The sequence below is a fragment of the Schistocerca nitens genome, chromosome 8 (assembly GCF_023898315.1).
Source record: "Schistocerca nitens isolate TAMUIC-IGC-003100 chromosome 8, iqSchNite1.1, whole genome shotgun sequence".
NCBI classification, from domain to species: Eukaryota; Metazoa; Arthropoda; class Insecta; order Orthoptera; family Acrididae; genus Schistocerca; species Schistocerca nitens.
Genome location: NC_064621.1, coordinates 116,540,435 through 116,556,752, shown reverse-complemented (window position 1 = coordinate 116,556,752; position 16,318 = coordinate 116,540,435). Strand labels below are relative to the sequence as shown.

Genomic DNA, 16,318 nt, shown 5'->3' with positions numbered 1-16,318 from the left:
AGCTTCTGCGTGAAAGTGGCGGAAGTGTAGATCTGTAAGCGAAACACCCAGTCTAATTTCCAACGGACAAGGATCCGGTAAAAACGGAGGAGGGTGATTCGATCTGCTACACAGGAGGTACCACTGAGGACGCACAGCATACTGAGGCTCCGCATACAGCAGTCTGCCATGTAAGACTCGTGGGAGGCACAAGTAAGTTTCCTATCAAGCATGAGCCCCAGGAATTGTGTAGTTTCAATGAACGGGAGAGCAAAAAGCCGAAGATGTAAAGACTGTAGAAGAAATTAACTGCGCCTTCACAAATTCATAAGAAACTGTTTGGTCAGTGGAAAAACGAAAGCAATTGTCGATGCTATATGAGTAAAAACGATCGAGACATCGCTGAATACGAGGTTCAATGAGATAAATCCGTGGATAACTGCAATAGTTGGAAAAATCGTTATAAACAGGGAGCCGGTTGGTTGCTTGGAGGTGGAGACCAGACAGCGAGGTCATGGGTCTCATCGGATTAGGGAGGGATGGAGAAGGAAGTCGGCCGTGCCCTTTCAAAGGAACCATCCCGGCATTTGCCTGAAGCGATTCAGGAAAATCACGGAAAACCTAAATCAGGATGGCCAGACGCGGGATTGAACCGTCGTCCTCCCGACCAACACGGAGCCGGGGCGGGAGACGGGCTATTATAGGGTTAATGACCATAGCAGAGATGACGACGTTCAGGACGGAACCCTGAGACACACCGTTTTTCTGGACGAATGTGTCCGACGAGGCAAAACCCGCAAGTACCTTGAAAACTCGGACTTTAAAAATTCCTGAAGGAAACGTTGCATGCTACCCCGGAAGCACCACACGTAGAGAGTACGGAGGATACCAATCACGCAGCAGGAGCGGTAGGCTTTCTCCATATCGAAAAACACGGCCACAGTCTGGGATTTCCGCAGAAAACCATTCATGACATGGGTGGACAAAGTGGCGAGATGGTCAACTGCAAAACGCCCCCCTCGTAATCCACACGTGCAGTGGATAGTAACTTGCGAGTCTCGACCCACCATACCAGCTGGGCATGAATCATAGCTCCATTACGCTGGATGGTGAGAAAAATGGGGCGGTAGTTATCGGGCTTTGGGATGGGTATGACTGGCTTCACTGCAGCATTTGGAAAACGTGTCTTCTGCCCATAGCGGTTGTACGTATAAAGCAGAAAGTGATTGACTGCGAGAGAAAGATGCTACAACATCTGAATGTGAATGTCCTCTGCCCTGGGGCGGAGGATCGGGACGAACTGAGAGCATGATCTAGCTCCCTCATAGTAAAGGCGACATTGTAGCACTCACTATTCTGAGAAGAGAAAGGTATCGCCCGAGCCGCCTCCGCTCGTTTTCAATGGAGAAAGGCAGGGTTATAATGGGAGGAGCTCGAAATCTCCGCAAAATGGCGGCCCAAGGTGTTGGAGATAGCAAGAGGATCCACCGTGATATCGTATGCTCCTGTCAGACCGGAAACTGGGTAATGAACCTTGGTCCCAGAGAGCCGTCGGAGGTTGGCCCACACTACGGAAGAGGGAGTGGACACTGTTAAAACAACTAGTAAATAAAATCCAGCTAGTTTGTTTGCTATTCCGAAGAACGCGACGTCACTGTGCAAGTAACCGTTTATAATAAATGCAGTTTTGCCATCGTAGGATGACGGTTAAAACCGCGGAGAGCACGTCTCGGCTTTGTTGGATCAAAGGCCGCGAACGTTCGATTGCAGGGCAGTCATGACAAGGAAAAAATGAAGGATTGTCACCACGGCGCCTTCGAAGACTTACTGCTACAGGGTACAGAGGCTGTAGGATCCTAATCCATGAGGTCCAAAATACAACTGTCAACGTCAACAGACAATGACTGACCGTAATCACCACAAAACCAAAATCGTGATGTTGTCTGACGTTTGTTGCTCCCTAAAATTTGAAATTTACCTATTCAGACAATCACGTAACGCAGTCCAAGATTTGATTGTTGTCGAAATAAGAAGTATTGTTCTAGAGTCTGCAACAATACAAACATATTCAGCACAGAAAAACAAAAGTTGCTTTATCTTGCTTCGGCATATGTGTGTTTGATTGCAACGTCTCATGTGTGTACGTAAAGAGCTGTGCTGTGACGAAAGACAGAAAAATAAGAGCATTGGTATCTAAATAAATATGCTGTTACTCAGATAATTAATTAGCTATGCAACATCAAAACAGACGACAGCTTCTATGCAGTTGGCGGTGCAGCAAGTGCGACACTCAAAAGCGGTCGAACCGGTAGCAACGTAATTCGACAACTTTGAAAACTGGTATGTAATGTAAATTAACGGTTCTTTCAAACACGGTACAACCCTAAAGCCTGAAAAACATGAAGGTGACTAGCCGATAAACTGTGGCAATTGCAGCCTGTAACATCAAGTACGCAGAGGATGTAATAACTGAAGTACTGCAACCATCGGCCGCGGTATCGTTTTGAATACGGCAGTGTACCGAGAATTACAGTCTTTGCATTCCTCCGGCCTGCGCTCGCAGCGATGGTGATTATAGCTGCAAATCTTACACTTCACAATCACTCCATGCCCCTTTTTATCTTCAGGTCACCTGCCGCTACCAGATCCTAATCACAAGAATAGAGACAAGCGTAAATTGTAAGACTGTCTTGGATTTATCACCATCAGTATCGGCTATACTAATTGGTACAGCGTTGCTCCGACAATTATGTCCTTGTTGCCGTGTGCCGTGGCTATAGGTACGCGTGTACGTGCAGCGTGCAATACTTAACCAAAGTTGGTCTACACCGCAGTTTCTCGCTATCGTCGCCGAACATCCGTTGTACTGCAGAACGGCACCGAATCTAGCCTGGAAATATTTTTAAGGCGTGATTTGGCAAGGAAGAACACTGTTTCATTTACGTTAAGCGATTCAATATTTCTCCGCGATTTATACGAGATAATAAAAGACGGAGAAAAATCATGCTAACAGTAATATATGAAAAAGTTTAAAATTCGTTCATAGCACACCATAAAAATAGGAAGTAGCTCATCCGCTGCCTATGTGTGAAAATATTCCTCTATCTGTCTGTTGCCCTTGTAAACTGACAAATTAACACGAAAAACAGCTCTTCAACCTCAATTTTCACCCTTTAACACTGACTGTTCGTAATGCCCAAATAGTGGTATGATCCCGATTTTTGATTTCTGAGCAGAGTTCAAAAAATAGGAGTCAGTGGGAGAACAATGATGATTTTATGCAGCATTCAACCAATTACCATGTTTCGAGGCAACGAAGGTGGACGAACTAAGGCTTCTTCCATTTGCCTATTTAATTTAATATTTTGGCTCTAAGAGAGTCAAAACATTTTAATCTCTATTCGATTTCGGCGTTTACTGCAGAAAATAAGAGGAATGAAAACCGAAAATCGGTTATTTCATAAACCAGTTATTTTGAGCGGTTTTTAAGTCAGGTTAAACTGCCGTAAATATATATATATATATATATATATATATATATATATATAAACGGTTGTTTCAGCGATAACCGATATCCCGAAGAGCAATTCCTTGTGTTTTGATCCACAGCTTGTCCGTGTTCGCAGGACTTAAATGTGTTACTTGCTCGTTTGTTATTAAAATGGCACTCTTCGCTTTTCCCTTTTTCTGTAACAGCGCAATATTTGAAACCAATGCAAATTTTACCAATGAAAATGACCCCTTTAAAAGGTTTATTTAAAAACGAAAAATTTTAGTACGGCTGATACAGCTAATTGATATTTCAATTTTTTACTCGATTGCTAGTAAAAAATAACCACCCTTTATTAAGCTTATCCATTACGGATATTTTAGAACCCGTGACTTAATTGAATGTAAATGCGTAAAACGGCAAGCAATCACTTCTTGAATAATTATTTATTATTCCAGAAACCGGCTTACGAAACTTTTCAGGTTCATCTTCAGATGCTTCTTGGAAGTTACACAATTTTTTCTAGCATTATGCTGGGTGCTTCCTGAAACCATCTGGAGATGAACCTGAAAAAGTTCTAAAACCGGCTCATGGGACAATAAATAGTTATTCTAAACAGTGACTGGTAGCAGTTTTATGTATTTACAAACACCTTCTATAACAGAGACAAAACTTGTACCGATACCGGTTTTAACCGGTCGGTTTACCCCGTCCCTAACTACACTTCGAGGCAGTGAACCGATGCTCATCTTTGTATAAACCGCGTATAAAAGTAACAGATGGTAATCTAATCCAGTAACAAAAAGTCCAAGTGAGAGATTAAATGAAAGAATATAGGTATGGGTTTCTCATATGGCATATGTAACTCGTCGACGTGAGGGAAATAGATCCCCCTGTTCCAGACAAAGTGAGGAATATTGGAAACGCTCTTCACCAGGAAGGCAAGATGCGCTGGCGCCACTACATTCAATGCAATGAAAAGGTGGCTTTCAGTAGAAAAGTGAAAGTGTATCCACTAGCTTCACTAACAAGGGGAGCCCGCTAATTGTGAAATTCAGATTCGATTCATACTGCGCATAATAAAAGCTCATGGCCAGAGGTGCAATGTGGCAAAGCATCAAGATGCACTTCTCAACCGTTGTCGAGAAAATCGACAGTTAAAAGAAACCGTTGCGGTGAAATACTCTCTACGTTTGATAGTTTTCCACAGCGTCGTGGCGCAGCGGTAAGCGCTCGGGTTCGTAATCCGAAGGTCGCCGGATCGAATCTCGCGCCATGCAATTTTTTTTTCTATTTGTTTTTTGTAATTCAAATATATATATACGCACACATTATTATTATATATAAAATTTCCGGCAATCAGTTGCAACAATTATGCATATAATAAGTTGTGGAAAGTCGTTTGTCGTGGAAAAACTGGCGACTTCGAACATGATTATGTTTTCCGCAAACAAAGTTGTATTTCACAAATGTTATTAATTGTCTTATTGTCTTCATAATGTTTACCACGTATAGTTAACGGAAGACGTAGAAAAGATATTCCGAAACGAATACGTATAGTGTAAGTCAAACGTTCGAATTAGAATAGAGACCCCACGATATATATATATATATATATATATATATATATATATATATATATATATATATATATATATATATATATATATATATATATATATATAGGTACAGGGCGGGTCGCAGGTGGCGGATAGCGAACGATCCATCAGATATGGTGGACAGCTGCGAATAAGGGGAAACCCAAATAAGCAGTCCCGGACCGAGGCGGCAGCATCACGAGGGTGTGGGAGTGTGACTTTTGGCAAGGGTCACACTCATTCAAAAACCACAGAACCCGAAGACGTTGCTGTGTCATGGCGAGTAAGTGCCGCCATTACAATAAGCACCGTCAACACACAAATCCAGGACGCGTCTGAAGTGGGAACCATCGGCATCCTGGTCAGCGTCTGTTCACACAATGTGCGGCTGGTCATAATGCTCCAGGAACTAACAATCCCTGGTTCTAAACACCCAGTGGAAACACTGGACCAACTTGATTACAAGCAAGTATGACTCGTGCAAGTAATAACAACATTACCCCAGGTGGTAACCAATCCACCCATCAACAGATGGCAACCAGGAATTCGGATTCTGGGGAACCTGGACTTACACGATTACATCAGAGAAAGTCGGAGCTCTCTGGCAAACTTCCACTTAAAACACCTACATACATTGGAACCTTTAACATAAATACATTAATCCAACCAGGAAAACTTCTAAACCTTACAACAGAACTTGAAAAGCAAAAGATAGTAATACTAGCTTTACAGGAGACACGTTTTACAGATGAAGAAACATCAGATTATGGCAACTATCGCATCTTTAAGAGCAAGACGGATAAACGAATCGGAAGAGGAGCCCCCCATCTCGGGATGGCGTTTATCATACACAAGAGCGTGCTCAGCTCCATCAAGGAAGTTACTCCCGTAAATAATAGGATAATGACGATGCGCTTACAATGTGCCAACAAAACATACACAATGGTTAATGTTCATGCTCCCACAAACGGAGACAACAAGAAAAACCCCATAGAAACAGAAAAGTTCTGGGAAAATTTGGAGAATATAATGGCCAAGATTCCAAAAGATGATACAAAAGTTCTACTCGGCGATTTTAATGCCCAAATTGGTAGAGAGAAAATCCACCAAAAAACCGTAGGCAAATATCCTGCACATAAATTTACCAATAAAAATGGTACAAGGCTCGTCGAACTATGTAAGCAGAATAACCTGAAGATAATGTCAACATCTCTAAGAAAATGTCCAAGAAAACAAAAGACATGGAGATCTCCTATACAACAAATTGGCGAGTTTCAAATAGAAATGGCTCTGAGCACTATGGGACTCAACATCTTAGGTCATAAGTCCCCTAGAACTTAGAACTACTTAAACCTAACTAACCTAAGGACATCACACACACCCATGCCCGAGGCAGGATTCGAACCTGCGACCGTAGCAGCCCCGCGGTTCCGGACTGCAGCGCCAGAACCGCACGGCCACCGCGGCCGGCCGAGTTTCAAATAGATCATGTGGCGATTTCATACCCAGTACAAAAAGAAATTTACGACGTCCAAGTACGCAGAGGAGCAAACATTGATTCAGACCATTACCTAACTAGAATTAAAATCAAGTTTACAGCACGAAGAAGTCATCAGAAGAAAACAGAAATACAGAAATATGACACCAAGAAGATTAAAGAATCTAAAGTAAAAGAAGAATGGGAGAAGGAAAAGGCAAACACATGGGAAGAATTTCATTCTAAAACCACGCGAATAGCTAAGGAAACTATTCCCTTGAAAAAGATATTCAAACACCCTTGGTGGGATTCAGACTGTGAAAATGCATTGGAAAGGAGAAAAAAGGCATTTAAAGAATATAACAGTAAAAAATCACAAGAAAGTCTACATTTATTTAACGAGGTTAGAAAACAGGTTTCAAAATCTATTAGGCAAGCAAAAAGGAAGTACACAAAGGCACAACTGGATGCCATAGAAGAAAATTTCCAAAACTATAATACAAGAGACTTCTACAGAACTTTCGCAGATAAAATACGAGGATATATCCCTCAAAATTTATGTTTCAGAAAACCAGATGGTAAATTAGCCCTAACAAACCAGGAAAACTGTCAAGTATTGGCTCAATATTTTTCTAACCTACTAAATTGCCCAGAACCTAGTTTAAGGTTTCCCAAAGAAATCTGTGCCAACGCTCAACCGGATTCATTACCACCAACACAGGAAGAAATCAAATGTCACATTAAAAACTTAAAAAATAATAGAACATCTGGCGAAGATGGCATTGTTGCAGAGCTATTAAAAAACCTAGGACCAAAGACGTTGCAAGAGCTCACAAAAATAATAACAAAAATATGGGAAACCGAAAAATTACCAGAGGAGTGGAAATGTGCCCTTATTCACCCATTACATAAAAAAGGAGACAGAACAAATGTCAATAACTACAGGGGAATCTCACTTTTACAAGTCACCTACAAAATTCTCTCAACATGCCTGCTGAAAAGAACACAAGAGCAGCTGGAATGCCAAATTGGTGATTATCAAGCAGGCTTCCGCCCCGGTCGCTCATGCATAGAACAAATATTTAATTTAAAGACAATATTAAAACACAAAGCAATTAGAAATGCCCCCATAATTTGTACATTTGTAGATTTTAAGAAAGCCTATGACTCAATTGACCGGCAATCTTTGTTTAACATTTTAGAGGAACTTGGACTTGACTCCAAAACACTAAGGCTTATCAAAGAATCACTGACAGACACTGTATCTAAAGTTAAATTCAGGGGAGAAATCTCTGAACCTTTTCTAATAAAAACTGGAGTACGTCAAGGTGACGGGCTATCTCCACTTTTGTTTAATATAGTCCTGGATAAAGTCATTAAGGAATGGGAAAAAGAATTAAAAAATCAATCCTGCTGGAAACCAATCCATCTTGGTAGAACCAAAGACAACGTGGAGATATCTTGTTTAGCATTCGCGGACGACTTGGCCATACTTGCAGATGATGAAGAAATCGCCACCAAACAAATAGAGATCCTTAAGGAATGCGCGGATAAAGTAGGTTTACAAATTTCGTTTCAAAAGACAGAATTTTTCTGTACGAAATTCCATATACACAGTTTGAACACAAAATATGGAAAAATAAATAGAGTAAAACATTTTAAATACCTAGGTGAAATTTTGGAGCCAACCGGAGGAGAGAAAGTTGCACAGAAGATCAGACAACAGAAAATGAAGAGAGCATATGGTATGACACATGAAATATACAATAAAAAATGCATCTCCTCGAACACAAAAATCAGACACTACTGCGCAGTAATTAAGCCAGCAGCACTATATGCTAGTGAAACGCTCACACTCCACACAAAATGTGATTTAGAAAAAATACTAAAAGAAGAACGAAAAATTATGAGAAAGATTTTAGGTCCAAAATTAACAGAAGAAGGATACCGGATACAATCAAGAAGAACCACAGAAACTATATCAAACCTGGCAGCAGACATAAGAAGGCGAAGATTAAAATTTTATGGACATGTCACTAGACTTCCCCCCACACGACTCACCAACAGAATTCTCACTTACATAGAAAAAGTCAAATCAACAACACCATGGATTAGCCAAGTAAAATTAGATTTACAAAAAGCAAATATTGAACTTAAAGATGTCAAAGATAGAAAAACTTTTAGAAATAAGGTGGAAAAGTGGAATGTATTGTCGGAGAAGGAAGCACTAAAGAGACCAGGAACAAAATGGACAGAAGAAAGAAAAAGAAAACATGGAGAACGAATGAAAGAAGTATGGAAGAAACGACGTCAGAAAGCTTTGCGTGATCCTTCTGGGTCCATTCGCGATAAGTAAGTAAGTATATATATATATATATTACAAAAAACAAATACTAAAAAACAGGTTGCATGGCGCGAGATTCGATCCGGCGACCTTCGCATTACGAACCCGAGCGCTTACCCTTGCGCCACGACGCTATGGAAAATTATTAATCGTAGAGAGTATTTCACCGCAACGGTTTATTTTAACTGTCGATTTTCTCGACAACGGCTGAGAAGTGCGTCTTCGTGCTTTGCCACGTTACACCTCTGGCCATGAGCTTTTATTATGCGCAGTATGAATCGAATCTGAATTTCACAATTGGCGGCCTCCCCTTATGAAAGAAATGCCAGCATTACGAGGAGCAATAAAGGATCCATCCACAGTTGCTCGCCCCGGGCAGATCCTTAAAGGATATTGTCTTCGGCACTCAATCGTCAATATATGAATAATCTAATAAAAAATGGAAATCGAAGAAAGTGTAGTTCCAGGCTCAAGACAAGCAAAATAATTACGATAAGAAAAACGAGACTGTACCGATCGTATGACGCAGTATGGAACTACGAAACACGCGAGTTCGTCTCCGCGAACTCCATCCAGCAAGCGGGGATTTCCCAGCGCAGCAGACAGAACGAGTTACCCACATGCCGAGTCACGTACAGTTCTGCTCCGTTACACGTGCATTGTGCAGGTAACTGATGGGATCGGGGAGAAGCAGATAAAATGCTTATCGCTGCTAAGCCCCATCGTACCTGATACACAGAGCAAAGCTGAGCACGATTATAGCAAGTGAAAGATAATGTTCACTTCTCTTAGGATTTTATTTGTGACTTCTATGAAAAGCAGCTTTTATGCGACACACAACTACACAGAACAACGAAGAATTGCAGCACGCTGCTCCACAGAATTCCAATACGACAGAAGCGGTAATTGATTTTGAAGAGCATCCTTGAGAGCGAGGTTTTCGCTGTTAGCAGCTTGGAAATGAACTAAATGGCATAGGGCATTGAAACACCTGCCAGATAATTACTTCGCAATGCGTGGTAACGGCGGATGTTATCTTGTTGAGGAAAGAACTCCTATTGCAGAATCACACAGCGCTGTTTTCCCAGCCCCGTTCCATGGCTGCCAACTAGTACTTAAAGTTTGTTAATGACTGTATGTATACATTTTTTTTTTTCCTCTTCAACTGCAACACCACGGCATTTTCAGCATTTTTGTTAAAGTGACCCAGTCACAGATTTATCTATCTGGTACTACCACCACCACGGTTACATATTCACAAGTATTTGATCTCTATCTGCACATACGAGAACTTTATACGCAATGAGGGCAACCTAACTCAAGAACTAATATTTGCGGAACCGTTTATTCAATCATACTTCTATTTTCACTCACGTGAGTCGTAAAAATGTCCTCGCTATACTACGTACGGTCTTGTCCTGGAAAAGATTTGTTGCAGATATAACGATACAACTTTTAATTTGCTGTCTTCTGCGCAAGTTCGCGGCACTACGCGAAGCTGCCCTTCCCAGCTGCCGGGTCGCTACAACTTAACGCAGACAAGTGAGGCTAACCGCAAATTAGCAAACAGTGAACACACAGAATACGAAGCTGCTTTGCCTTGCCTGCCTGTTTTATACTGCGGCAGTGCTGCACTGCCGGCCGCTGTGGCCAAGCGGTTCTAGGCGCTTCAGTCCGGAACGACGCGGCTGCTACTGTCGCAGGTTCGAATCCTGCCTCGGGCATGGATGTGTGTGATATCCTTAGTTTAGGCTTAAGTAGTTCTAAGTCCAGGGGACTGATGACCTCAGATGTTGAGTCCCATAGTGCTTAGAGCCATTTTGGAAGTGCTGCACTTCCTGTTCTTTCGACGCGACGTATTTGCTTATTCATAAAAGTACGTTTGTTCGCTACAGAGAAACATTACGTTCTAAACACTTAGGTTTGTCAGCAACTACTTATCGACTTCTGAAGAGTGAAACATTGCTGAATTTATGTGTTTGACGTCTACGATTGTGCTACCAAAGATAGTGCTATTCTCATCATAATTGTCACCTACAGCGCCTGGATTAATGTTAGAATAGTACAGCCTATACACTGTTGGGGGAGGACTTTCTTACAATTTGTTAGAATGATGACATTGTTGCAATCTCTGACATTGAGCTGAACATCGGAGACGACTTGCCTTGCATAAGACAATGAGATTTTCATTTACAGAGATATTCGTTTGCGGAGCAGATCTACATGCTAGCGGGGCTGTGTTGACGTCAGATGAGGCGGGTGATTCGCGTCTTAGTATGTGGGGAAATTTGTGTCTCCGGACTCTGCCCATGGGATATACCTCGTTGTCTACCGAAAGCAACGTGAAAACTGACAGCATACTGCAAGACATACTGCGTCCCGTCGACGGGCGAACGAGTTTATGCGACGCAGGCGTCTTCCCACCCGGAGAGTTCTCCGACAGAAGCGAAAGTATCGCAGAACCGTTAGGCACTCAGCTACGAACGACTGAGCAAGACGGCATCGCCCGCGCTTCGACGCAGTGTCAGACACGCAGGCCGCGCATTGCTAGCCGTGTGTAGTAGCCAAACAGTGCAGGAAGACACAAAGCAAAGGGTCTGCCAGCGCGAAACGCAGCAACGCCTGCGGTAAGCCGACGCGTCGTGCAGAGAAGCGCGTCGCGCGTGGCAGTGCTCGCGAACAAGCGCAGATCCACCCAGTACGGTCTCGTTACTCAGTTGCCGATTTTCATATGTACAGTCACAGTCTCTAAACTCATAGATAGATCGCATGAATTTAGTGGTGGAAATTCATCGGAAGAATGCTGGAGGGGGACGTGGCTAACATCTATAGTCCGACCAGCTCCTCATTAGCATACCGCTCGTCAGTGTAGGATACTTACTAGGCTTCATTTACATGATTCATACAGGATACCCAGATTGCGGCTGAGTGAAATTTTATTGTTTTCCATAGAGGCCCCGGAAGCTCAATGGCGGTTACTACAAAACACCAGATGCCCATCACATTTAAAATTTTGGAAACAAATTTTTTCCAAGACGAGAGGAGTATACTTTGTCCTACATATAATTCGCAAAATGAGTGTGTCGGAGGTTTGGACTGTAGTGTTCTCAATAGTTGCATATTTTAAGCGGCGCAGGTAAACAGACTCAGTTAAGGAATTCGGTATGCCGCTAAGTGGATTAGATACGAAGAAGTTTTAGTGCTTGCGCGTTTTAGCGCTAATGCTCAGTAAAGGTTTAAGTGGAAAATTCTGAAGTATCTGAATGGGTATTCACTTCAAGCCAGACGTTCCCCATCCCATGACAGCCTACTTCCAAATTTTCAATAAGTGAGGAGTAGTTAGTTGTTTTCATGTGGATAGCTTTCAGCAGAGAAGAGCCTCATTTGGTTCAAATGGCTCTGAGCACTATGGGACTCAACTGCTGAGGTCATTAGTCCCCTAGAACTTAGAACTAGTTAAACCTAACTAACCTAAGAACACCACACACATCCATGCCCGAGGCAAGATTCGGACCTGCGACCGTAGCGGTCTCGCGGTTCCAGACTGCAGCGCCTAGAACCGCACGGCCACTCCGGCCGGCCCTAATTTGGTACGAATGTGGCTAAAATCTTTAAAATTATATTTGAAATGGTAACATGGGATATGTAAATCTGAGACACCCTGCTCCACCAACCCAACGTACCTCTCCCACATGGGCGCGGAAGAAGAGGAGTACCACACTACAGCACGCACGGAGGTGTTTACAGTGTCACGGGAGAGATCCCTACAGTGGCGAGCTCGGACTCGCGCGCGCCATCCACCGGCCCGCGGCTGCCGACTCACCTGTCCGAGGTTGACGAAGCCGTGCTTGGCGGCGACGGCGTCGGCCACCGGCGGCCCGCCCTCCACGTGCACGGCCCACTGGCGGGTGTAGCGCTGCGGCGCCTCTCGCCCCTCCGCCCCCACGTGGGCGGCCGCCAGCGGGAGCAGCAGCAGCAGCAGCAGCAGCGGCGCCATGCTAGGGGTGCGTGGGCGGCGATCAGCTGCGGCCCGACGTCATGGTCCGCTAGCCCCGCACTCGCTCTGCCTGTCAAGCACACGCGCACTGCACTCGGAGCCGGACGCGCGGCTGCGTCGGTCTCTCGCCCGTAGTCACAGCACAGAGCCTGGCCACCGGTCCGTCGCGGCCGTAGGTCCGCGAGCATCTGAGCCGCCGCTCGCCGTCGCCGCCGCCGCAGACGACAGAGGCGGCCGGCGCTGTGCGCATGCGCGGGCAGCTGGCCGCGTGCCGCCGCCGCCGCGTTCCTCCACTCCGCTACGCTACGCTCCGCTCGGGCCGCAGCGGGCCGTGGCCGGCCGCACTCCGCTAAACAGTGTTAACACGGCGGCCGGCTGACGCGCTTTGCTTGGCCTACGCAGTCACCGCCGGCTTTAGGCCGGCCGCCTTCAGAGCACCATCCACTGTGCTAGGAAAGAAACAGCTTCTGGAAAAGAACTCCGAATCAACAAAACACCTTTCAGCCATTTCCAATTGTTATCCTCGGGGAAGATCAGTTTGCATTCGGTAGAAATGTTGGAACACGAGAGACAATACCGAACCTACGTTTCTGGCATTTGTAGACTGAGGGAAAGCTTTTGACAATGTTTACTGCAATACTCTCTTTCAAATTCTGAAGACGGCAGGGTCAAATACAGAGAGCGAAAGGCTATTTACAATTTGAACAAAAAACACATGACAGTCAGGGGTGCGAAAGGAAAGCAATGGTGGAGACTGCAATGAGACAGGGTTGCAGCCGATCTCCGATGTTTCTGAATCTGTATACTGAGCAAGCATTAAAGAAAATAGGCCGCGCGGGGTTACCCGAGGAGTCTAGGCGCTGCAGTCATGGGCTGTGCGGCTGGTCCCGGCGGAGGTTCGAGTCCTCCCTCGGGAATAGGTGTGTGTGTTTGTCCTTAGGATAATTTACGTTAAGTAGTGTGTAAGCTTAGGGACTGATGACCTTAGCAGTGAAGTCCCATAAGATTTCACACACATTATTATATATAAAGAAAACAAAAGACAAATTTGAAGTAGGAATTAAAATCCATGGAGAAGAAATGAAACCTCTCAGGTTTGCCGATGACACTGTAATTCTGTCAGAGACAGCAAAGGACCTGGAAGAGCAGCTGAACGAAATGACCAGTGTCTTGAAAGGAGGATATAAGATGAACATCAACAAAAGCAAAACGAGGATAATGCAATGTAGTCTAATTAAACCAGGTGATGCTGAGGCAATTAGTTTAGGAAATGAGACACTTAAAGTAGTAAACGAGTTTTATTATTTGGGAAGCAAAATAAGTAATTACTGTCGAAGTAGGGAGGATGTAAAATGTAGTCTGGCTATGGCAACGAAAACATTTTTAAAAAAAATGGTTCAAATGGCTCTGAGCACTATGGGACTTAACTTCTGAGGTCATCAGTCCCCTATAACTTAGAACTACTTAAACCTAACTAAGGACATCACGCACATCCATGCCCGAGGCAGGATTCGAACCTGCGACCGTAGAGGTCGCGCGGTTCCAGACTGTAGCGCCTAGAACCGCTTGGCCACTCCGGCCGGCAGCGTTTTTCTGGGAGAGAAATTTGTCATCATCGGGTATATATTTAAATGTCAGGAAGTCTTTTCTGAAAGTATATATATGGAGTGGAGCCACGTATCGAAGTGCAACATGGACAATAACTAGTTTAGACAAGAACAGAAAAGAAGCGTTCGAAATCTGTTGCTACAGAAGAATTCCGAAGATTAGATGGGTAGATCACGTAACTAATGAGGAGGTACTGAATAGATTTGGGGAGAAGAGGGATTTGTGACACAACTTGACTATAAGAAGGGATCGGTTGGTACGACACGTTATGAGGCATCAAGGGATCACCAATTTATTACTGGACAGAAGCCTGGAGGGTAAAAATCGTAGAGGGAGACCAAGAGATGAATACACTAAGCACATTCAGAATGATGTAGGTTGCAGTAGGTGAAGCTTGCACAGGATAGAGTAGCTTGGAGAGCTCGGTCAAACCAGTCTCTGGACTGGAGACCACAACAACATTTTATTTGAACAACCAGATTCGGAACTACATTACGCCGTCTTCAGGACCCTTTGTACAGACAACAATGGTAACAGTGTGAAATACATACGAAAGTGGTGGTATAAGTCTTGCATACAGTGGTAATATGAAATATCATATAGCAGTACGTAACTCTACAGGAAGTAACATCAAAGTTAAATTAAGGAATAGAATAAGAGAACAGTTGCACACTATACTAATATAAACTAGGGAACAAAATACAGATGCAATATAATAGTCAAAAAATCTTCTACATGGGTCCAGTATTGCATGTTATGCATAGATAATCACGGTGTAATGTAAATGTCCTTGCCGTGTAATATTTGGAACAAAACAATTAGATACTGATGACTACAAACTGAAGGTAAAACATTTATTTATATGTTGTCATATAGTAGTACATCACTTGCAGGTCAACGACACAACTATCTGTGTCATAATGTTCCACCGAGCGAGGTGGCGCGGTGGTTGGACACTGGACTCGCGTTCGGGAGGACGACGGTTCAATCCCGCGTTCGGCCATCCTGATTTAGGTTTTCCGTGATTTCCCTAAATCACTCCAGGCAAATGCCGGGATGGTTCCTTTGAAAGGACACGGCCGGCGTCCTTCCCCGTCCTTCCCTAATCCGATGAGAGCGATGACCTCGCTGTCTGGTCTCCTTCCCCAAAGAACCCAACCCATAACTACTAAAAAAAAGATTATAAAATTACATCAGTGCCATCTATCAACCAGAAATTCATAAGTGCCACATATTTAATAAAATAATTTTAGTGAACCAAAGTGTGAATCTAATGTACTATAACGTAATACATTCCCAGTTAGCAGTAAGCATTGAAATACATGCGAAAGATCGTAACCAATGTTGTCATGAAAGTGTTAAGTCGAGTGGTAAACAGGCGTGCGGCTGGGTGGCCTACCAAACTACGAAGTAAGTCTACGGAAGAGTACTGCAGTACATGCACAGTATATTAGAAACACATAAATTTCAATCAGATGAACCAAACAGGTGTATACGTCACATAGCCCTTAAGCACGCGGAGACAAAAGTATGACCTACGACAGAAAACAACCGGAAAACATGTGTCAGGGTGTGCTGCGCAATGTGTAACACTGTAGAAGAATATTTCAGTATCGGAACTAATGCGAACAATAGAGGGGGAGACACAAGACTGGATATAGGCTGGGGGTACTGATGCGGGGTGGTGGTATTTGTCTTGGAAGAAAGTACACACAGAAGAAAACGAGGAAATGTATGTTCGACTTGTTGCTGTCATATAGACATGATATTTGTTTTCGTTTTTAATGCGTTGTTCACAGAAAATTTTATAATACTCTCGTGCTTT

The 16,318-nt window shown here is 43.6% G+C and overlaps 1 protein-coding gene across 1 annotated transcript in view; it reads right to left on the bottom strand.

Moving 5' to 3' along the window:
* LOC126199203 (furin-like) overlaps positions 1–13,059 on the bottom strand; it is a 349,845-nt gene extending 336,786 nt beyond the window's left edge. Inside the window, exon 1 of the mRNA XM_049935982.1 lies at positions 12,712–13,059. Within this exon, the coding sequence (XP_049791939.1) occupies positions 12,712–12,885 (174 nt within the window). The 5' untranslated portion in view covers positions 12,886–13,059. The remainder of the gene's footprint in view (positions 1–12,711) is intronic.
* Between the last annotated feature and the right edge of the window lie 3,259 nt (positions 13,060–16,318).